The sequence below is a fragment of the Xenopus laevis genome, chromosome 1S (genome assembly GCF_017654675.1).
Source record: "Xenopus laevis strain J_2021 chromosome 1S, Xenopus_laevis_v10.1, whole genome shotgun sequence".
In the NCBI taxonomy this organism is placed as follows: Eukaryota; Metazoa; Chordata; class Amphibia; order Anura; family Pipidae; genus Xenopus; species Xenopus laevis.
In genome coordinates, this window is record NC_054372.1 from 147,644,195 (window position 1) to 147,669,733 (window position 25,539).

The window sequence follows — 25,539 nt, forward strand, 5'->3', positions numbered from 1 at the left end:
ATTAATGGTATCTTAGTGGATATGTATAAATAGCTGTGAGGCTCTCCTCGTTGCATCTGATATCATTGCCGTTGACAGGAAATTCATATATTTAAAGGGGCCATGCCCAATTACTCTTTGCCCAAAGTAGGTCTATTGAATATAGTTCCTGGGTGCGCTTTTAGTCTGGTTTGTTTGTTCTTGACCATTGCCTGACCCTGACATGAACATGAACAATTAAATCAGATGAGTGAGGAGAGCAATCCAAACAGCAGAATACCTGCTACAATGTGATTTATTTGCAACTACAAAAACAAAATTTTTTGGGCCACACACGCCCTTTATCAAGTGTAACCCCATTCCTGTTGTCTGCCCCCCAGAACTCTATCCCTGGTCCTCTCACTTTAACACCTGGCAGCATCCAAGTAGCGGAGGGCTCCTCACGAAGCTAAAGGCAGCTTTTATATGTTGAAGTGTGATTGAAGCCTTGGCATCTGTTCTGGGTTTTGGGAAACCATACGTGACAGGATCAATTACAAGGATGTTTTATTATTACAGAGGCAAAGGATATAATTTATAAAAACTTAAATTATTTAATTAAAATGGAGTCTACGGGAAATGCCCTTGGGAAATGCTCCCTGCATTTTGAAGCTTTCTGGACAATCTGGTTTCTGGATTACAGATCCCATACCTGTACTATCAAAGACAATAAAGCTAATTCTGAAATGTATTTTTTGATGTGAGGAACATGCACAGTAGGTAACAAAGGTATCCCATGTAGTTCCTTTTGTAATACAACATATTGTCAGGTCTGTGAGCAAAAATAAGAGTTTCTTTTTATTATATATATATATATATATATATATATATATATATATATATATATATATATATATATATATATATATATATATATATATATTATAATTAAGTATGATGTAATGACATGGTATTTATGTTCAGCCCAGGTTCAGCAACATTACTTACTTTGACAACATCCTCATCTGAAGATTTACATTCCACCTGCTCAGAAATATCAGTCACATAACCATTCTCCTCAACAGAAATTATTTTAACAGGGACTGCCACTGTCTTTCCAGTCAGGATGGCTGTATTCAGAATCTCTGTGTCCTGGGAGGAAACAAGAAATGGAAATATTATTTAAGACACAATTTGAGTCCAGTGTTTGGTTTTATATGTATTCTTTTATTTTGCAGCTGTACTAAAAAAGCATATCATTGCAGCATATCATCTGTAAATGCACTACTCCGTTCTTTATGTACTATGAAATGTAGCATGAACATTGTAGCAGCATCAGTTATATGGTTGTGTATGTCCTATTGACCTATAAGTTAAAGTAGTAATTATACTACCAGAGTCAAAATCTTCATCACCAACTGCAACATAATTTATCATTCTACAAAGGCTTATTAATAAAGCTGAACATAATGGTCAGATATAATAAGCAAGAAGCAGAAAATCTTCAATCTATTCACAGATGCCATACCACACGCTAAAAAGCAACAACTACTTGGGTATCCTGTTAATTTGTCTGTAATATGATTCAACTTATACTGCTAAACTTATACTGCTAAACTTATACTGCTAAACTTATTGGGAAGCATGAACTGGAAAACCATTTCAGTTCAGGAATACACAAACACAAAGTGAAGAACAATGTTCATAAAGGATGTAAAATGAAATGGTCACAAATAATTGTGAATTTATGGACAGACATGCTCTCTGCACTTTTTATTATTGTAAGGTTGGTGGTTTGGGTGTCCTAGCTCAACTAGTCAAAATAAAGTAGTTAATGTATACAAGCAAATACCATGGTATGCAGGGAGGGGCACAGTGGTCAGAATACACTAATGATATAAAAAAAGGCCTAGTCAACGTTATCATCTGTGAAAGGGCTGACTTAATGAAATCACCTACATTGTAAATAGGGTTGGACTGGGCGAACAGGAGAAAACCCAGTGGGCCCAGTCCTTATAGACCCTACCAACTCAGGCATGCTGCCCCCTGGGTACAGCATATGGCCATATTGGAGTGAGTTGCTAGCTCTGGGTGGCCTAAATATCTATTGACAGATTTTTAGAGAAACCTCCTGCATGTTGAGTTTTTGTTCTGATATAGGGGTGCCAGATAATGGATCCATTATAGGTATATTTTGGATCAAAGGGTAAATTATAAGTGTTCTGTCACTTTTCCAAAAACAAGTTCTTCTGTCTCACATTCAGGAGGGGAGAACAAATTTCATCAATTTCTTTTGAATGATTGAAGAATCTTAAAAGAGTTCAAATATTGGAAAATATACATATTTCACGAAAATGGTCAGTAATACTGTTTTAACCGGCTTAATAACTAATGAGCTTTGATGAAATGTTTCCATCAATATGTCATCAAAGCCGTATGTCAGATGCTGCCAAAATTCTTATTCACTCTCTCATCATATCAGGTATAGACTACTGTAACTCTATTAATCAGCCTTCCCAGCCAGAAAGTGTGACCTCTCCAGTCCATAATGAATACTTCTGTCAGTCTTATACAACTCAGCAACCGCTTCTCCTCTTCTATTCCACTCTGCCAATCCATGTACTGACTTTGTCTACCTTTAGAATAAAAAAGCAGTTCATAACTCCACCCCAGCCTACATCTGTCAGGTAACCTGGGGTGTGCATCAGTTTCGATACATGCATGCAAGTGAAAATTTTCTTACGTTTTTGGGTTGCTCTGGTTAAAAACACACAATCCTTCAATAAATTGGAACACTGGTCTTTTGCAAATCAATTCTGAAGTGTGTGCCTTTCATTCAATCTCTTCTTCAACCATTCCAAGACCTTTAGCTCTGTGCTCCATTCTCGCCTTCAGTCTCTTCGAGCTTATCTACACGAGTTTATCAATGTCTTTGATTAAAAGGGTGCTGGTAAACTGCCCCCACACCATATTTATGACTGCCTGATCAATTTATTCCCTGGTGCCACTATTCCTTTTGGCAGAATGTATCCTCTGTCTGAGCCAGAGCTAGCTGACCTTAAAGGGTACATTGAGAATTTGAAGAAAGGACTTATTCTTCTTTCCACCTCAGCAGCTGGAGCTGGTAAAGGATCATTCTTTATGACCGTGTAATTATTTTGTCTTGTCTTGTGAGACTTGTGCCCAGTTCAAGAGTTCCTCTCATAAACCCTTTGGACTACTCCATCCCCTTCCAGTTCCTAATAGACTTTGGGGCTCAATTTCAATGGACTTAATTATAGACTTACCGCCTTCTCAGGGATATACTACAATTTTTGTCATCTCTTCCATCCAATGCCATCACCGCTGAAGTATTCGTCAAAGAAAAATTCACTTACGTGGCATTCTAGACAAAATTGTCTCTGACAGAGATGTACAGTTTACCTCTAAGTTTTGGAGGGTGCTCTGTAAGTCTCTTGAGATTAAACTGGCTAAGCATTTCATCCTGAAATGAATGGTCAAACAAAAAGAACAACCAGACTCTTGTTGACTGATTTATTAACACAAATTTAGGCAATACACCTGGTTAAATGCAATATAAGTAACAGAAGTCCTTTGAAATGTCCAGTGGTCAGAGGCAGGCTGCAAACAAGAAGGATCTGGTAAACTGGTCAGTACTGGTGACGAACTAGGAGAGTCCAGTAAACTGGCCGAGGTCAGGGGCAGGCCGAAGGCGGGGAATGTTTAGAGACAAAGGCCAAGATCAAATACCAGGAGATCCAATAGGCAATGGGAACAGGAGCAGGGAACAAGGCAGAACCAGGCAGGACTAGGGCACGAACAGGAAACCAGGCAGAAATTCAGGCAGGAATCAGGCACAAGAATCACAGAAACTAGATCATGTTAGATCTGGCTTAATAGGAACTAGGAATTGTTTGTAACAGGCCTATAAAGACCCTTAATTGCCAGATTACAATCACTTGGGTTTAATGAGATAGGAGAAGCTGGGCATATGCATAGGGTAACAAGAGTGTTTTTAAGAATTTGATTAGGACTGCATCTTAAAGGTCTCCAGTTGCTCAATGAGGTAATGCAAAAGCTTGTAAGTATACAGTTCAGTGTTCGATTCCAGGTAGTTCCTGACATGGTTTGACCTCCGGCTTGCTCAACTACTCCCTCTTCCTTGATTGCATCTGACTTCATCCTGTTTCCAACCCAAGCTCTGATTGCCAGTTAGAGGCACAGGAGTGGCTGCTACTCAGCAGACAGGACTGTGAGCCTGATAACTAGTGATGGGTGAATATGACCTGTTTAGTTAATAATTCATGGAATGGTGAAAGTTTTGACGGGCATCATTTTTTTTTTGCCATGGGATGCGGCGTGTCAATTTTTTTTCACCCATTGCAATCAATGGGCGTAATTTTTTTGACGAAACATGGCAAAATAATTTTGCTTATCACTACTGATAACATCTCTGAGCTCATCTCTAGATACTCACCTAACTGCTTACTATGCTCCTCTACTGACCTGCTTCTCAACTCTTCTCTCATTACTTTCTCACATGCTCGGATTCAAGACTTTGCAAAGGCTGCAACCCTCTGGAATTCTCTCCCATGGTCTGTCTGACTTTCTCCAGACCTTTCTGCTTTCAAAAGATCTCTTAAAATACACTTATTTAGACTACCCTCATTCTGTTTAGCTACCAAATGCAATACCGCATGCTGCACCTCACACATTGCTTATTTCTGATCTTTTCCACTCCCACAGCTTGAGATATATTTATCAAAGAGTAAAGTTAGAAATTGTCACAGTCCATTAGAGTGAAATTCCACCACTCTCCATTTAAAAATCCCATAGAAATGAATGGAGAGTGTCGTAATTTCACTCTAGCGGACTGTGACAATGTCTAACTTCACTCTATGATAAATATACCCCCTTGTGTCTCATTCACTTGCCCTTTTAAATTGTAAGCTCTGTTGCATAGGGCTTTCTTCACCTTCTTTATTGGTTACTCGTTTGCAATGTATGTAATTCTGTATGCTCTATATATGTAATCCTGTATGTTCTACAAATATAATTCTGTACGTTTTTTTTAGTATATACACATTTATTTTACAGCGTTGAAAACTACGTTGGCACTTTCAAAATACATGTTAATAATAATTAATATGAATGCAATTAATATCTCACAGAATTACAGGGTGTGCAATACAAAAGTGTAGTTCAGGAAATTGTAAGACATACAAGACATCATTTTCCAGTTCTGCAAAGAGAGAATGACATGAAAGGCTTTTATGAAGAACTCCTATTTTATTGCACTAATTTCCTCTTAGAGATGAATTAAAAAAATAAGCTAAGCTTGTATGTCATATTGATAAATTGTTTAATTACATAAGAGATACAGTCAGCAAGAGAGTATTGCAACAGAAAATAAAGGTGAGAATGTATTGGAAAGAGACACAAAGTAAATGTTGAATATGCAGCAATGTGAGTAAATCAATCAAAGTGCCAGGGATAATGGTTTCCTACATATATTCTATCAATATTATTAATATGCAGAATACATGTATTGTGAATAACAAAGGTGAGAACATATGGTGTGAAGAGGGAGTAGTAAAACCATGGAGAGTTTAAAAATAACCACTTTTGTTTATAATATCCTACTTAGTTTTTCTGGATTATTCATAATAAATCAAATGTTTAATTTGATTTCTTTTCAGAATGTCATAACGAAATTTGCATTATATAAAAAGCTGGGTGGCCCAAGACAAATGAATGGATTTTAGGATTTATGACCAAGAAGCAAGTGCAAGACAACTATGGGGTGCAAAATCATGCCCCATAATGCTTATTTTTCCCAGCACTAAATATATCCAATTAAAATCCAGTTTACGGCACAAGGCAGTCTGTACTTAAAGGAACAGTAACACCAAAAAACGAATGTATTTTTAAAGAATACATGTAATGTAATATTACCCTGCACTGGCAAAACTGGTGTGTTTGCTACAGGTGGAACGGAGGGGCACATGACTGAGGGGCTTAGTGGTGGAATAGTTAGGTAGGTGTGAGGCAGTATGGGAGTTTTTAGTCTGGGAGAGTGAGCGGGAAAGGGGGCGGGGACTTAAGGCTTAAATAGGAGGGAGAAAGTGCCGGAAAACCCCCTTTTGTTACCTGAGACTGCAGAGGACACAACAGCATCCCACCCTTCCGCCCTGCAGAGATGGTGGGGGGGGGTGGTAAGTCGCAGCTTTGCATAGAGGGGCTCCCCTACTGGGTAGCCAAAAAGGAAGGGGGCTGTAAGGTTCACATGAGGTTGGTGTTGATAGGCCTAGGACAAGGCTTAAGAGCAAGGAGGCACAGTAAGAGGAAGTAGGTGGAGGTGGCTTAGCCTTAGGCAGGTTAACAGGTTTTGATCAGGAAGAGTATTGGGAAGCTATTGTAACCATTGTTTATTGGTATATGTTATGTGCAGTCCTCAGCGGCTAATCGTTTTGTATACAGATGTCAACATGTGATAAAATGTTATGATAATGCTGTTATGTTTATTTGGTTAACTTATGATAAGTTATTACAATGTTATTAATAAATCAAACTGCGGCCCAAACTGCACCCAAGATTTTGTGTTCGGAGTAATTTATGGAGTGGGGGGGGGAATTTTAATGGTGGAACAACATGGAGCCATATGTCGGTCAAGTACATTACATTGTCATTTCTTTAAAACATTTTCACCTTTTGGTGTTACTGTTCCTTTAATGGCTGCCAAGGGCAGGTATGGGGATGCCTACATTCCATCACTAGCCTGAATGCAAGCTGCACTATACTCATGAGGGACACACAAGACCTGTGTCCAGGTGCATGGCAGGCTGCAAAAGGATTTACAGTTTGTGCCCATTTTTATTTGATAATACATATACCTGTTTCTTCAGAACAATATAGGCCAGTGCAATATTAATATTTGCAGCAAAAGATCTGGTTTTCAAGGATCATCTAGACTTCCCCCATACACCCAATAATTCCAAGTCCCAATCCCTACAAAGGAGAAAAAAGTATATGTGCCTTTATAAAATTATTTATTTTAAATACATGTTTTGTAGATTTTGGGTTTATATAAATATCATAATCAGGGTCTTTATAGCACCCTTTTCCTCAAAATAGCCATGGTCAGAATTCATATTATTCATCTCAGGAAGAATCTAAAATGATCATTTTTTTCAAACCCAAAGCTGTTCCTGAACTACGTGCACCTCTCTTTAACATCAAATAAGTCTCTTTCATACAGCTCTAAAGCTGTTGCATTCCAAAATCTTCTAAAGATGATTTTCACAGGTCAAAAAAAAAGTCCCAGCGTTTAAAATAAACTTCTATAAAAATTCCTGAAATCATTTTTACATTTACAAGAAGTTACTGTAAACCCTCTGGACACTTACACGTATTAATTACAAGTAGAAATCACATTTTATGGCCTGTCCATTTGAGATGACACAAAGATAATGATATAATTGGAAATTTTGTGCATGAAATACTAATGCTACAGTACCTCAGACAATGTGCATGACAGGAAAGTTAAATATTTGACATGTTTAAATAAATATATATTGAATTAAAAAGCAAACGCATTTACGTCACAGGGGTTCCCACAGCTGGTTACATCAATGTAGCGGCTCAGTGGGTAGCATTGCTATAGGGTTGCCACCTTTGTGCGGCTCACAATCCGAGCAGGGGGCATAATGTCACCAGGGTGGGTCAGTGACATTGCAGATGGGTTGTGCTATGTCAAATGGGTGGGCTATGACATGGTGATCAGAGATTGGCTGATTGCCATCTCAATCAGAGGAGATCCTGCCTGGTTTTCCTTTTTTGAAAAACGGGGCAGACTGTTGTGACCCAGGCAGCCCTTCTGAAAATTGGGCTGTCAGGGCCAAATCCAGACAGGTGGCAACCCTACATTGCTGCCTTACAGCTTCCTTCATATTCAGCCAGGGTACTGTATGTTCTTTCATACAATAATACAAACGTGATTGAAGAAAGTGAGCCTTTACATTTTGGCTGATCTAGTTAACTAGGTGATTTATGGTCAACCTTGGTGTTATTTGTTTGATAAGACAGTAGGGCTTATTTGCTAACACCAGGCAAATTTGTACATGGGCAGTAACCTGTGGCATTTAATCAAATTTTAATTTTCTGCAGTTGCCTGAACAAAAGCTAATCATTTATGGGTTGCTATGGGTAACTGCTCAGGTGCATAAATACCTAGTGTTAACGAGTGAACTCTGCTCTTTTTTTCCTTTAATTAATCAGTACAGTATTTTACTATTTTTCACAGCATGACGGGGGTATTTTTGGATCTGCTTGGTCTATGGCACACATAGCTTTTTGACTTCTATTGAAAATGATTTAGAGGTTAATAAGTTCCAATGATACATCGAAGTTGTGCAAACAAATTTTGAGGCCAGCACATACAATAAATTGTGGTGCACACAAAGAATTTTGTGTGATAATTCAAAATGTTGTATCCAATCTGACTTGAGCACACTATTTTTAAACAATGCACACACACATGTTTTTAAATGTGCACACAAAATAAATTTGTGGATTAGACATAGAAAAGTATTGCTGTATTTGCAAATGATATTATGACTAACAAAACCAGAATACAATTCAGACTGTTTACTCTTCTGCTCTAAGGGATCTTCTAACGAACACTCAAACCTGCGCTCTCCTGCATTGCATTAAAGCACTCAGCTGCAGGGGAGCCCAAAAAGGAACACATCTAATTCATTTGAAGGTGCCAAATTAATACATTCGACTTTGCCAGTACAGGACCATTTTCAAGAGCTGTGTGTGCAGGTTTGAGCACTCGTCAGTATGAGTCCTATTATGAGCCAATTAATTCCTAACACTTGTTTGAGTCCAATTGCCATTCAGTAGCAGGCTGGGAAGCAATCAAGTGGGACTAATTTAAGTACTAATTTAATATTAACTTGGGCAGAATGGGAAATTAAAGTGACACCTACTAAATGCAATTCATCACAGTTCCCCAGACCTGCGCATTTCTTTTCTGAAAATAAGGGCAGGTCTGGTGGAAAACTTAAGGCACTGGAGGATGTGTTGCATACTGACCCCCCAAGTGAATAAGAATTTTCTTGTCCTTTAAGCAGAGGATGCTAAATAGAATCCTATAGCATGTAGCCACAGTGCTGAGGGGTTTCAGGTAACATAAAAGATAATTATTAGTAAAATAATTCTTTCCTCTCATAGAGAACACAATCACATATTTCTGATCCACTAATTTATGCACCAACTTCATGTTACAGCTAGCTGAAACAGAACCAAATAACAATGAAATCAAGAGACTTTGTGGCCTAAAGCTGTCTAGAATTTCAGAAGCCAGGCTCATGACATGGCGTCTTTCAAGTACACACAGTTAATATAAATGCATGGAGAAAAATATATTCCAACTAACCGCTGCTTTGATGTTGAGTAGTAGAATTGCCTGTATGACTAAAATTCAATTACATTATCAGTTCATATTAAAACTCTTAATTCTACAGTCAGAAAGTGTTATCGGAAAGAAAAAAGCTATTTCTTAAGCCCTTTTTTCTTTGCAGTTTAAAATTAAATCTTGGCAGCCTTCACAAAGTTAGAAAACAACTTTTTTTTACCAAAATCATTTGGAATATAAATATTAGTCAAATAAATTATTACAGAAAAGTAGTGATGGGCGAATTTATTCGCCAGGCGCGAATTTGCGGCGAATTTGCGCGATTTGCCGCCAGAGAACAAATTGTGAAAAAATCGCCGGCGTCAAAAATTTTTTTTTCGAAAAAATGGACGTCAAATGGCGTCAAAAATGGGCGCCGGCGTCAAAAAAACGGGCGCCGTTTCGCGAATTTTTCGCAAATTCGCCCATCACTACAGAAAAGTGGTTCTCATGCCAGTTGAGTGATTAGGAGATCTCCATTTTGTTTTGTTTATACCAAGGAAAACATGGGAAAAGTTATACCAAGTAAATCACTTGAACATACTACAGGTATAGGAACCCTTATCCGGAAACCCTATATCCAGAAAGCTCCGAATTACGTAATGGCTCCCATAGACTCCATTTTAACCAAATATCCAAATTTTTAAAAATGATTTCCTTTTTCTCTGTAATAATAAAACAGTAGTTTGTACTTGATCCCAACTAAGATATAATTAATCCTTATTGGAAGTAAAACCAGCCTATTGGGTTTATTTAATGTTGAAATTAATTTCTAGTAGACTTAAGGCATGAAGACCCAAATTACGGAAATATCCGTTATCCGGAAAACCCCAGGTCCCAAGCATTCTGGATAACAGGTCCCATACCTGTATTAATACTGTACTATGAGAAGGTTACTGACTGAATTAAAGAATAACAGCCTGCAACATAATATTTGTACTTGGATAGAGAACTGGCTGAAGGATAGATTGCAAAGAGTTATGGTAAATTGAAATTTTCTATTTGGACCATTGTTGTTTGTGAAGTATATCAGGGGTCTGTCCTTGGTCCTTTATCTTTTTAAGGTGTTTATTAATAACCTTGTTTTATTAATAACCTTTTTTTGCTGAGGATACTAGATGGTACAAAAGGATGCTGCCACTTTGTAGAGTGATTTGACTAAACTGGAAAACTGGGGAGCAAACTAGAAATGAGGTTCAGTGGTAATAAATGCAAGGTTATATACCTTAGTAGAAATCACCTAAATGAGAGTTATACACTAAAAGGTAGTGTTTTGAGGTATCCTTAATTGAGAAGGATCTGGGGATTTTTGTGGAAAACAAGCTGTTCGTGCAGTGTCACTCAGTTCCAAGTCATTCATGCAAATCAACATAACAGTATAAGTAATGCATCAAAATATATAAAATATAATATAACGTGATAAAAATATATTTATACAATTATTTTCTATGTTAAAATTATATGATATAATAGTCTGAATGAATATTTCCTTTCTTAATTTTATACCAAAGAGCTTTAGCTAAGACTAAAGCAAAATTAAAAAAAAAAAAAACAGAATTGCAAAGAAACAAAAGCCACAGGAGTATTAACAAGCATTTTTAAGATCGGTTACAATTTAAGTTGAATTTTGCATTTGTATTTCTATATTTTTGGATCCAAGCCTACTTTCGAGCTTGGAATGTACATTTTTTTATATTTCAAATTGTCTTTCATTATTTCTGTAGGCAGTGAAATACCCTCCAGCTCCAGCTTGAGCCTCTTTTTTGCTCTGGAAGATCTGTGATGTTAACTAATATTAAATCTAGTTCAGTGGAAGGCATGTATTTGTTTTATCTTTTTTTCAAAAAGCTTGAATATTCCTACTATTCAATATGTGCCTATATAAGTTTATTGATGCTGATGCCACCTCTAACCTTGCAGGGCATTGTTCTTCCTATAAAATTAATTGATCACTTGATTAAAACTAGCATTAAAGTTGATCAGAATTTGTAAACTTTAAAAAACTTCTGGTTGGTCTAGGGCAATCCCATTTAGTGACAATTGCCTCAGGGTGTTCATTTATCTGTAACAAGCATTTCCTTCTAGTACACTGTACAGGTAATGGACCTGTTATCCAGAATCTCTATACCTTAAGTCTACCAAAAATCATTTGATCATTAAAAAAACCCCAAAAGAATTGCATTGCCTCCAATAAGTATTATTGTATATATTGGAGTCAAGTGCATGTTTTATGATTACATAGAAAAGGAAATCATTTTTAAAATCTGAATTTTTGATTAAAATGGAGCCCACGGGAGGCACCTATCCTGTAATTCTGCACTTTCTGGATTACAGGTTTCTAGATAACAGATCCCATACCCGTATTAGCAGAATTTATTTTTCAGTACTCTTAGGGGCCCATTTACTAAGGGTCGAAGTGAATTCAAAGTGAATTTTCGAATTATTATAGCAATATTTGCTATGTGTTTCACTGTACAGCTTTTTCTTGCAATTGTATTATGGAACACAAGCTGAAAGTTAAAGGGGAACTATTGCGAAAAATGGAAATTTAATATAATCTTCCTCATACTGAAGTAAGAAACTTTCTATATGCAATCAATTAAAAATTCTGCATCATTTCTGAAATAATTAAGTTTACTATCCCTCTTAGCACCTGTTTCTCTTTATTCTGTCTTCATGCAGCAGTTGGGTGTCAGATGAATGATCCAATAGATCTTATAGGGGGGCTTCCTTTCCTAGCAGATGCATTGGAGCTTACAAAATAGCTGCATTTTTCACAAATTCTGCATGCAGAGAGAAATGATGTCTGGTGATTTTAATACACTGAGCTCTAATACATCTTCTAGGTAAAAGGAGCCCCCTATAAGATATATTGGATCTAATTGTTAATGAATATCTCACACCCAACTGCTGCATGGAGAGAATGAAGAGAAACAGATGCTGAGAGAGGGATAGTGAACATGAACTTGATTATTTCAGAAAAGCTACAGCATTTATATTTGATTATATTTACAATTTTTTTTATTGCAGTATGCAAGGAATAGCCATCTTGGATTTAAAAATAAAGTGTGAAGTAACAAATCCGTATTGTATTTTTTTTTTGCAATTGGCTGTATCATGATTGTGTATATGTCTGTGTACCAGTTTGTTGACACAGTGGGGTTTATTTATCAACACTGGGTAAATTTGCCTATGGGCAGTTACCCATAGCAACCAATCAGTGAATAGCTTTTTAAAGCCAGCTGCAAGTAGAACGATGAATGCAGCAATTTGATTCGTTGCCATGGGTTACTGCCCATAGGCAAATTTGCCCAGTGTTGTGCTACACTGACAATGTTGATAATAAACTTTGTTTATTATTTGTTGTGCAAGTTTTTCTTTAGAAATGCCAACCAAACAATATGATTATTGGAACACTTACTTTCCAGTAAGTTCCTTCATCTACATGTATACTGTGATTCTAAACAGTTACTATAGTCCATGGAGTAAATTAAAAACATGAAGCACTGAAGAGGATGTGATCCAGTTAAAAATCACCCTTTATTTTCAAATATTAAAACATCTATGCACACTAGACATCAAGCCATCAGCTTTACGCATTTTGTGGCATCTCGCTCCTTCCTGAGAAGCCAAGGACGGCCCTTGCTTTAGAAATGAGAGTAGGTTACAGGTATGGGACCTGTAATACAGAATGCTCAGGACCTGGGGTTTTCTGGATAATGAATTTATCCGCAATTTGGATCTTCATACCTTAAGTCTACTTTAAAATCATGTAAATGTTTTGCTTTCAATAAGGATTAATTATATCTTAGTTTGGTTCAAGTACAAGCTACTGTTTTATTATTACAGAGAAAAAGAAAATCATTTTTAAAAATGTGGATTACTTGGATAAAATGGAGTCTATAAGAGATGGCCTTTCTGTTATTCTGAGCTTTCTGCATAGTGGATTTCCAGATATGTGCGCTACCTTTAAGTGTAGTACAGACTTCAAGCTCATAAGTTGGTCTATAGATTGTAAATAGGTGAAATAGATACAAATGTTTTTGTGTGAACTTTAAATGTTGTTTGTCAGCCACAAAAGTTTGCTCATGACTCTATGCTTATGTCAGTTACTTTTCTAAATATAAGGGCCAGAACTCAATTTAAGTGCAAGAATTTCTCTTTCTATGATGTTATCTAACAGATGATTCACAATTCGGTTACATTATACAGGACTCAGCATAAATGTGCCTTAAAATATAATTTACCATAGGTAGCCTGCATTAAAGAGAATGTTTACAGTCAACTGTGTGACACTGCTGTTACCATAAAATTATTATTGTGGTGTTGTTTTGGAAAGTCACTCCTCAAGCAAACATTTGAACTCGAGGCATATTTTATTTTATGTAGCTTTTACTTTTTATTATCACTGTAAAAAATTAAGAACTATCCTGAAGGATTGCAAAGGAATATGTAGATCAGACCATTTGAAATTATTTCATAATTCATATTTACTCCCAGCCAACCACTACTGCGCAGCCTGAATTAATTATCTGTATTTGAAAGTGAAAACAACCTAAATATGACGAGGAAGGAAAAGCCGTATAATCTTTGAAAGATTGCCGCATAAATAGAAATTAGCCTCAAGACAATGTTAATTACACTTCTCCCATTACAAGTAAGGTAATTGAAGTGCTCATTTTACAGCAAAGAGCCAGGCTGTTTCCAAAAGGAAAATGTTAAATTTAATGTACTAATTAAGTTATGAGACTATAATAATGTGTGCGACAGACACAAAATTAATTATGCCTGATCTGAATTTGTTTAGGTAATAGTAGACAGCAGACAAAACAAAAAGTCGATGATCAAGATGATATGGTTTGGGAAGTCAGAAGATTGAGGGGCACATTTACTTAGCTCGAGTGAAGGAATAGAATAAAAAAAACTTCGAATTTCGAATGATTTTTTTGTCTACTTCGCCCATCGAATTGGCTACTTCGACCATTGACTACGACTTCGAATCGATCGATTCAAACTAAAAATCGTTCAATTATTCGATAGTCTAAATACTGTCTCTTTAAAAAAAAGTTCGACACCCTACTTCGCCAAGTAAGTAAAAAAAGTAGGCTTTCTAACAAATTTTTGATCGAAGGAAAATCGTTCGATCGATGGATTAAAATCCTTCGAATCGTTCGATTTGAAGGATTTAATCGTTCGCGCAAACGATCTTTCCTTCGATCGTTCGATCGAACGAATTGCGGTAAATCCTTCGACTTCGATATTCGAAGTCGAAGGATTTAACTTCGACAGTCGAATATCGAGGGTTAATTAACCCTCGATATTCGACCCTAAGTAAATGTGCTCCTTAGTGTTGGCCAAGGTGACGTGCCAGGTGATTTTATTAATGTTCATTCATAACAAACTGGTGAGATGTTAATATCAGAAGAGCAAAGGATCAAAAGATTTGCAAAGCTGGGCCATTTGGCAAAAAAACTTGAAATTTCAAAATTCAAAAATTCTAGCTTCTTAGCACCTAGCGAATAGCACTTTACCATTTCACAAGCTGAAAAAGATGATGTTTTTAATAATGTTTTAGATCTTTCTATTCTTTTTTTGATGAAAAAAATCAAAATGACAAAACAATGACAGGACTGGTTTAGAAACTAATATAAAATGTTAATAGTTTTATGATCATTAACCACTGATATGGGGCAACAAATTAAAATGGGTTTATGAGAACCTGCTGTTGCCACTATGGGCTGAAGAACTTTTTACTTCAGTTCAGAGGTTGTGTACAATTAAGTCCTCTATCTAACTGCTGCCCTGAGCTGTCAGTAAGCAAATATGTTTAAGGGATGCACAAATAACATGTTTAGTGCCATTTCATTATGCCATGTACAGTATTTCATATTGAAGACTCTTTAAATATTAGGTTGTAATTTAACTGTGAACTTGCCTAAAGTTATCATGCAAAAAAGTGCCAGTGGAGTAGCCAACTTCAACTAACAATATATTTCTTTTGCTTATAAGCCAGTTTTAGGTTACTCCAATGGGGCAATCTCATATTTGCAGGTCTGCTAGTAATAAGCCCAGCCAAGCTGCTTTTGTTTAGCTTCCCACACAGTGTTTTCCACTTTTTATCAGAATATATTGTTTATTCCTTCAAAAAACTATTTATTTTGGATGCCAAATGCTTCTATTTAATAACATTAGTAAACCTCAAAGAACCTAATTGAGAAGATTAAGACAGAAAATATTTTCCTTAATAGGATTTACAGAAACACTGCTTTTTAAGTTATGTTTAAGAAAAATAAACTAATCCGACTATGCTAATGCAAAAAGAACCACATTTTTTACTATTGTCTAGCAGTAAGGACGAGCAATAAAGAGCAGTGCTTTGTTTTTACATGCAACTCATGAAATCACTTTTACAGTCCATATGGTATGCTAGAAAGTGCTGCAACTTTTATCTTTTCTTGGAAAAGCTTGTGAAAATGACCACAGCCCATCAAGCTCAACTATTACAAATACCCTATTTACATCATTATCATGAGGTCATTTTCAAAGCTCTTCTTTGCCAATATAATATTCAGATTTCTTCCAAGATATGTACGGTATATGTCAAAAATAATTAGAAAAGGTGTGGTACATTTTGATAGGTGTCATATACTTAACAGATTGTTTAACATAAAGAGCCCATCAAGGCTATGGAGGCTTAAAGAGGTCCTTGAACAATTTCATTTTGGACCCATTCAGAGACTTGTTTAGCTATCCACTTGTAAAGTCAATGTACTAACAGCCATTGGAACATCCAGCGAGCACCACAAAGCGTTTCTCTTCCTGCTTCTTCTTTCTTCAAATTTCCCGGGGCAGACGCATGTGCAGTAGAATGAAAAATCCGACTTTTTAATTAAAGTTCATCTTTTCGCTCATACACTTCCACAAGAAGAAAGAAGAAGCCAGAAAAGGAGTGCTCCGTGGTGCTCACTGGAATAACCTCGGGCTGTTGCCGTTTTCTACTGATAGGAACATGGGCCCGGGGTTTCAGGTAAGTAAATACATTCACTTGGGGGTGCCTACAATTTGGCACCCCAAGTGGTAAACGAATTTCCTTCTAATTTAAGTTTTCATTTTGGGGGTATAGTTTTCCTTTCACACTTGAGTACTGTTTAGACTCCTGTCCAAGGGGCATAGGTATCAAAGGGTGAGATAGTGCTAACCACAGTTTCCAGAGTGAAAACTTGCAGGCAGCTCCCTTTTTACTTATAATAATTTTTCCTATATAACTGATTTTATTTAAATTTGAAGAGTCCTTTTTAGCCATTGCCACTGTCCTATATAACTGAATGGAGCACACTTCTCTGGGAGCTGTGGCTATGTTACAAGTACCTTTTTTTGCTGGCAAACATATAGCTAGACTTTATAACTTTATGTAACTATAAATCTAAAATAAGCATTTTTATGTGCATACCTGTATGTAATTAAATCTTACAAAGGATTCTGGGAAGTTATCATTGGTCCTTTATTGGTCCTTTATTCTAATGACAAGGGTATTTTGGCTCTTATTCTGCCCAGCAGTAAAAAAAACGAAAAGCTGTTTCATTATTGGGGGATTTAACAGCTTTGTAATTTGTGTCTAATGTCAGGAAGTGAACATTTTTTAAGAATGATTTTTAGGTGGAAACTTTTTTGAGTGAAATAAAACATTACATTTTATTACTTAAAGTTGTGACATTTAATTTCCAAAAAAAGAATAGGTTGCTGACAAGTGGAATATCTGACCAGTAATGGATATTAATGGCTCCCTCCTACGGTCAAATTTTCATATCTCCTTTATTACTGGCAATATTAAAAGTCAGAAGAAGCAGACGCATCCTGTTGTATTATTTTCAAAGGTTAAAGATATCAAAAGGAGGGTGGGATGATAATCAATGTAAAAATAAAGGGGAGAATTGTCGGCGCAAATGTTTCCAAAATGACATTGTTAAAATCTAACACTTGTATTGATTTGCCATGTATCTTTTTTATATATTTGTGAGTGACATATCCCTGGTATAATACACTGTGAATTATTGTAGATAACATTTAAAAATGAAATACCATATATTAGACCTTGTTAACTCAACAATGTTCTAAGTCACACATCCTAAAGCATGATAGGCTGTACCACAAGATGTAACAACGTCCTCTAGTGAGCACAAGCCCAAAAGATTTTCTTACTTGTTGCTGGATATTTTCTAAGGCAGGGATGTCACCAGCAAGCCTCCAAGGTTTTTTAGCTATAACTTTAATATATTAACGAATATATTAGTGTGTTCCAGATATCCTTTTTTGTCCTAAAGTGTCCATAAATACTATTAGGTCTTGTAAACCAAACCTCTGCCTTCGGTGTTTGGCATAATTTAAATTCAGACTGAGCAAGCAAACACTGCAAACATTCAGCAAGCTATTGAACCAACCAACATCTTCTATGTTGCTGACCTACTTTTCTCAGTGTGGATATATTTCTGTTCTAATCATCCAATCTAATTTTGATATTTGGAAAAAAAGATATCTGTATTTTTAGCAGCATCAATTTGAAGATATTAGTGGGTGTTTATTTGACAACTTTTTAAAAGAAGGTAATGATCAAAATATCTTGGGGGGGGAAGAAGTCCAAGTTGCAATAAAATTTTAGTTTTTGTTTCGAATCTGGGGTAGTACAGTATGAACTTTCTAAGTGTTACTACAGGATACACAGAGGTTGTAAACCACTATACTATGAACCTAAGGCTACTGAATCCAATAGTTCTGCCACTTGCACAAACATTAAGATCTTTCATGACAAAAGAAAATCTGTAGGGATTAAGTAGCTGCATATAATCATACACAGGTATTCATACACAGGTATCATACACACATAATCATACACAGGTAAGTATAAAGTATAAATACAAAAAGAGCATGGGATTAATAAGCCTCCAGTTATACAACTAATGTATAAATCAAATTAGCTGGAACAGGACCTGTGCCTCTCTTGAACATGGAACAGAACTGGTAGGTAGGATAAGGATAAAAGGATAACTCATTAAAACAAAAATTTAAACATGTATTCCAACATGTATTACACATACCCTGCGTTTGAAGATGAGCAGAAAAATGTCACTGGGGGCTAGTCATATCTTTAAACCTTAAACACTTGTTCCTGTTTTACTTTTTTTTTTTTTTTTTTTACTATTTTAAAGACAAATAGACATGACTTTAATTACATTTTTAATTTGTGCTAGTAAATATTGTGACTTGACTGATTAATTATTCACATATGCAATCACATAACAAATATTAATCCAATTGTGACAATTTGACATGGTTCTGGATCAAGTGCAATTTTGTCCCCAAATGAAATGCCCTTTCTATCCAAGAAGGGGTTACAGTGATTTCCGTAAAAAATTATCGCCCACCCTGAAAGCTTTTGGACCAAAATGACACATTTTAGCTTACTAAAGAAATGACTAGCTGATATTATTAGCTTTTATAGTCTATTGCTGCTATCTGCAAAGTGCCGTATTATCTTGTCAACTTTTGTTACTGCAGACAACTCCCTTACAAGGTGCATGTGCATTCAATGCATACATTCCCATCTTATAAGAAGTATATCCTTTTTTAAATCAACACGGATGTCCATCTTATTACTATGTGTGTGTTTAATGTTTGTCAGCATCTAAAGAGACAGACTGCCTGTCTATGTTGGCAGCTCTCTTTATGCATAATAAAAAAAGGTACCCATCATCCCCTCTCTAAAAAAAGTGCTAATACTTTGAAGCTTTTCCTGCACAGCAAAAGAAAAAAAATAATCGCTTTTTAAAAGTAAATAACACTCACCCTGCAGTGACTAAATTCTAGTAAAGATTAGCTCATCAATCATCATTGCTTCTGGCAGTACTAGTAGCCCACTGTAAAAGCAGATACTGTGCATCAGGATAGGTGCATTGTGATGTCATTAATAATTCTGCAATTATTAAGGTTATCGCTACTCTGTAAAGTTACCATACCATGAATTTTATGTGCATAAGCTGCTGAGTATTCACACTGTTGCCGACGATAAAAGGATTATGTAGGAAAATACTCATATCTTTAAAAACCTTCAGGCTGGCAATAAGCAAGCCATAATTTTGAGTTTGGTTAACTTGTCCAAAGGAAAACATTTTTTTTCTGATGTGGAAAAAAAATCCCAAGATAAAAGTTCTAAAGGAAATGAACAAGCTGTAAATGAGATATAAAACGTTTCATTGTTAACTCTGTCAACAAGAATGTGTGAAATTGGAAGTCAGCTCTTTAAAATAAATTAAATTCAGATTTTTTTTTAAATTATTCCCATGTATTCTTTCAGAATGAGGAAGGACCTGTCACAGTCCAGGGATATCAAACAATTAATTTGTAACAGCAGGAATCTAAAAATACCTTAAGGCTTGTCAATACCATTTAGCCATGTTTGGGAGTGTATCAATGTATTTACTTCTCGTAATAATGACTGAAACCTATTCTGAAAGATGCACCGAAACTTCAAAATAAGATTTCACTGAGCTGATATATGGACTTCCAACAATTATGTGACTCTGCTGGATTCTGAGCAATTAATGACATGTATTCCAATGACAGGCTCCAATAATTGCAGAGTTTTTGTGGGATACTGCTGTGTAATGTTGTTTTCAATGCCTTCCCATGAGCTAGGATATTCCCACTAGACTGCCTTGTGTCAGTTGGACAAGTATTCTGGCACATTTGAAAAATGCTAGGTGCATTTCTGCAACATATTGTGTGTTTCTTATTTAAGGGTCTCCAGTAAAAACATGCAGTTGCTTAGCTGAAATATTTCTAGAAACGTGAGCTTGTTTACCAACATGGCATATATAGTTGAGCAATGACAAACTAATAAAATAATTAAAACAATTACTTTTAGTAAATCTGTTGCATTTTATAGAAAATTCTGTTGATGATATTGTATCATAGGCTATAATACATTTCAGAAAAATTGTGTCCATTGGTAGGAGGCATCCTATATAAATATATTGTTTGGAAGTATGCATGTGGAATTTTCCTGTGCTAATCCATGAGTGAAATAGCATTCTACACCAATCCATCAGTTGGGGGCTGTCCTATGAAATCCACTACAGTAGTCTGTAATGAACACAGATACTTGTGTTCTAGCCTAGGTAACGACATGCATACCCCCATAATTCTGGTGCTATTTGCTTTCTCAACGTTTCATCTTGATCTCATTGTTTTCTTTTGTTTCTGTTTTCTTTTAAGTTTGATTTGTATGCATCTGTTTCTCTTTAATCTTTCTTCATGCAGGAGTTGAGTGTCAGATAATCATTGACAGTTAGATCCAATATATCTTTTAGGGGAGCTACTTTTGCCTAGAAGATGTATAAGAGCTCACTTCAACTGCTGCATGAAGACAGAATAAAGAGAAATAGATGCCGAGATAAGGATAGTGAAGATAAACTTGGATTATTTCAGAAACAATGCAGACTATTTAATTGAGTGTATTTACAAAGTATTTATTTCAGTATGATGAAGCTTATATTAAATTTTAATTTTAGGTGATAGTTCCCATTTAAAGGCTTTCTCAAAAGAAACAATCTGAACAGAAGTTTACAGTAGCTATCTCTTGATTTGGAATCAGTCCAGCAGTTGTTGAGATCCGACAGTCGAGTCTCGGAGCTGCATGCCAGCAACTGCAGACTGCAGATTGGAAGCAGATATACAGTATATACACTTTTTAAACAACTTGCCAAAAAAATTCAGATGAGATGAAAGATTCTGTATTTTTGGTGCTTATGAAGAAATGCACATCTGTTGTTGTCAGAGTAAATGCATATTTAAAAGAAATATTATTTGGGCTGTATTGGTGTGTTCATTATATCAATATGCTACAAATTTGTGGCTGACTCCTTTTGCAGATAGGACACTCCAATGGTATAGGGGGTACAGGTTCTTAATGAACCCACAGTAGATATAACAATACATAGTAACATAGTAAGTAAGGTTGAAAAAAGACACATGTCCATCGAGTTCAACCTTTTTTTTTCTTTTTCTTTTTATTAACTACCTATCTGCCAATGAATGTATGTTAGCGAGAAATCACTATTATTTTGAAATGCTCACAGGCAACTAGGATGTGTGAAAAGCAAAACAGAATATAATCATCTAGACAAGTCGACAAATAAATACAATGACCCCAGGAAGAAGAGCAAGGGTAACCAGAGCAAGTCCACTGCTGCTCATGGAGAGCCCACTTCATGGATTCATGGATTCTGGCTGTGTTTTGTACCTCACTCTGTATAAAAAAGCTGGTGTAAGGTGCAGAGAACAACATCAATGGGATTGTGCCAATGCTGTTATTACTGTCTGCCATAACGTCTTCATCCACTGCTACTTTCTAACTCTCTGAATGATAGTAAGATGAAAGGAGGAAGAATATGAACACCCCCCCCCCCCATGGGTACAGCATTGCTTAATGCAGACATCACTGTATTCATGTATTAATTTACTGAATTAATGCTTATATCTGTTTTCTAGGCTTTCGCATATTTCAAGAAACATTAATTAATTTTAATTGGAAATGGCAAATCAACAGAATATGTGTATACATAATCATATAGATTTATATATACACATATATACAGAATAAATAAAATATATTCTTAATAAAATATTCTAAGAGTTCAGTATATAGCCAACTCTACTGATATGGTAAACAGCAGGACCTAGTTTGTTGCAGAAGAAAAAAAACTATGAATTTTCCGTTTTTTTCCAATAAATATACAGAGCGTAGCATGAAAAGAATGTTATTAGGTGCATCTGGATTTGCTGCTTATAAAATGAAAATTCAACACGTGGGATTTGTGTGCAGGCCAATTTTATCCTGTTATATTATTTTCTAAAGCTTTATATACCATAAACCATATAACACCCAAACCACCTCTCAAAGATAAATCTGCAGCCAACTGTAATGTACAAGCAAATGCTTGATTCTCTTGTATTTTGTTATATGCGGCAAAGGATAGCTGAGGTATGTCATACTACAGCTAATGGATACAAATGGACCGAATTTATCAGTAGTTGAAGATGCTGGCTACAGAAGAGCAACATCAAATACTGCAGGACACGAGTCTGTTTTTTAAAAGAATCTAGGAACCATAATTTGCTGGAAGTGGGGAGAAAAATGATGAGTTGCAAAGCTCCAAATAGAAAGAAAAAAACAAGTAATGGAAATTAATGAGATATTTTAGTTTGATAAATATAGAGTGCTAAAACTAGTACCACCTTTTCACCAATCTGCATTATACTTCCCGTCAAATAAGGCATTCTGATTTGTAGATGATAGGTTTAGAATGAATGAAACAGTACAAAACATGCACCATTGTTTCTTTTCCTGATCTAATTAACAATCCTGTATTTTGGTGATAGATAGCCTAGCTGTAAGGTTTGGATATAAAATTGCACTTGGTACTGAATATATTCTGCTTGTAAAAATATACATTACTCAGAACTCTCTTTGTAAAATGCAAAAAGAGTAACTCCACCCACTTTACATAACGAAAAATAAATAAAACAAAACATTTCCAATGGCTTTAAAGATTTTTGTAAATTGAATTGTTATTAAATGAAGTCATTATCTGCTTGTTTCTATTTTCTTCATTGCTTGATCTGATTCTTGAAACCAGCTGATTAAGAGACCAGTAAAAACGCCAGCAAGACATTTTGTGACCTGGCCACCACTGAAACTAGAAAGGTACGAAGGCATGAAGAATCACAATTTTTTTTTCAATTACATTTACAAACAAATATTAAAATGATTGAATTTATTTAACTGAAGGAAAAGGAAAGCCAGAGTCACTGGTGCTGTTATGGTGGGTACCCCTCCCCCCAGTGAATCCAATCATGTTTTTCTCCCCCTTATTTTCTAGGAAAAAAACAAACATACTGTAACAACACTTGAGAACTTTCCCAGGTGTCCATAGTGCAGAATTACACTCCCACATGAGCAGTAGAATAAAACTGCAAACCTTTACTGCTGAATTCACAAGGGAAAGCCCAAGATGGGGATGCCTGGGAATGCGGTAGGATTTTGGCACCGTGGGTGCTCAGGGAGTACTCTGCCAATGAGGTGAGTTGAGCAACTTGCCTCAGACAGCAGCACTGAACAAGTTACCAGGGGCATCAAAAAAGTTGCTCCTGGTAACTTTAACAGCCAAATTTCTGTTTTTTAAACTATTTAACCTATTTTGCTGTCTGAACTAGCCATCAGGCCCACTCCGTCTCGAGAAGGTAAGCACGGGGGGGGGGGGGGCATGTCAGGAGCCGCTTCAGGATGGCACAACATACAGAAACACCCCTAATAGTGCTCTGTTTGTTTTTTCCCTGAGCTGGTGATTTTTTTCTTAACCTAAAGATGGGTTAAATTCACACATTTGTAGCAAGTGAATACCCTATTTTCAATGCAATTTAAAAATACATGTAAATACAAATATACATTTTAGAGAGACCAACATCTTGTCACTTTAATGCATATTTGTATGTCAACACACACACTCATAAATGTCCCTATTTATTTGTTTGTAAATTGTTCTGTGGTTGTCCAGCTGTTACAGAACAAGACTCCCAGCAAGCTGTCATGTAGTAAAGCAAAAAATGCACATATCAGCCTCAATTAGTACAATCCCAAATCAGCTATGAATAGTGACAGTAAATACTCGCATTGGATTCTGATGAAGAAAACATGAAGAATTATAACAAATTAAAAGTCCTTTTTTTGGATTTACTTATTTTTACAGTTAAACAAAAGCTGTTTTATAATAGCATCAAGCTTGACTTCAATGAAATACTAAACCAGGCACAATAAAATTTCAAGCCATGTGTTATAAACCTTCTGCACATTGTATCTAATTCTAAGGGCCATGTACCAAGATGAAACCATGTTTAGCACAAAAGCATTTAAAAAAAAGATTTCAATAAGCCAATGAACTGGGCCAAGTGATTTTCGTTTACGAAGATATGTTTCAGTTATGGTTATTTTCTCTAACTACAGTTAAGAGTGGCTAATAATTGTGCTAAATAACAAGAGCATGCCTCTTGGCAAAATTTAGTAGACCAGTAGGTTTGATAGTTTACGTGGCAATTAGTGATGGGCGAATTTGCGCCGTTTCACTTCGCCGAAAAATTCGCAAAATTCGCGAAACGGCGAAAAATTCGCGAAACAGCGCCGGCGTCTCGTTTTTGACGCGGGCGCCCGTTTTTCCGACGCCGGCGCCCGTTTTTCGGAAAAATTTTTTGACGCCGGCGAATTTTTTTCCGCTAATTTTCGCGGGAGTTTCGCGAATTTATTCGCTGGCGGCGAATCGCGCAAATTCGCCGCGAATTCGCGCCTGGCGAATAAATTCACCCATCACTAGTGGCAATGCATTTAAATAGAATAGAACTTACCATAGAGAGAGGGACAATGCCAACAAGGTCCTTCTGACTTATGAAAATTTCCGACAGAATGATATCACTTGAGCCCTTTCCAGGATAATCCACCTGCCATGAGATTGGCTGAGTTCCTGAGAGGCTGCTGAAGCTGGTGATCTCAAAGTTCATCTGTACTACTTCATTAAACTGATTGTTAGTCCTGTTTAAATAAAGAGAGAAATGCAGTATGTGTCAAATTTTTATTCTGATGTTAAGACATAGTGGCAGAGGGGGAATTAAAAAAGTAGCTGTGCATTTAAATGCATATAGTCCTTAGCAAGCAAAAAGAAGTTAGTTTTGATTAGTCTGACTAGAACTACAGTAACTCCCAATGGGGAACTAGAGAATTCTGGCCAGGGATAAATGTACACCATTTATGGTTATTCCACCTTGGCCATTGGCAAGCTATTTTGTTTCTTTATAAATATGTAAGTCACTGCAAAGGAACAGTACAACATTGGTACGGAGCACACAGTGGCCAGACGAATTAAAACGTCAACATTTATTGAAAATCCATTAAAATCAACATGTGGTATGGGTATAGCATTACCCCCAATGCTTGACGCGTTTCGTGGCAACTTGCCACTTCCTCAAAAGCATGGGGAACACCCCCCCACCAGTCTTAATAAAGGCACCTTAACCACACC

The 25,539-nt window shown here is 36.2% G+C and overlaps 1 protein-coding gene across 1 annotated transcript in view; it reads right to left on the bottom strand.

Annotated features, from left to right (window-relative positions):
• The window catches only part of tmem132c.S (transmembrane protein 132C S homeolog), a 262,101-nt gene that overhangs the window by 34,896 nt on the left and 201,666 nt on the right, over positions 1-25,539 (bottom strand). The window contains exons 4-5 of the mRNA XM_018244181.2: positions 24,869-25,052; positions 967-1,110 (exon numbers count right to left, since the gene is read on the bottom strand). Of these exons, the coding sequence (XP_018099670.1) occupies positions 967-1,110; positions 24,869-25,052 (328 nt within the window). The remainder of the gene's footprint in view (positions 1-966; positions 1,111-24,868; positions 25,053-25,539) is intronic.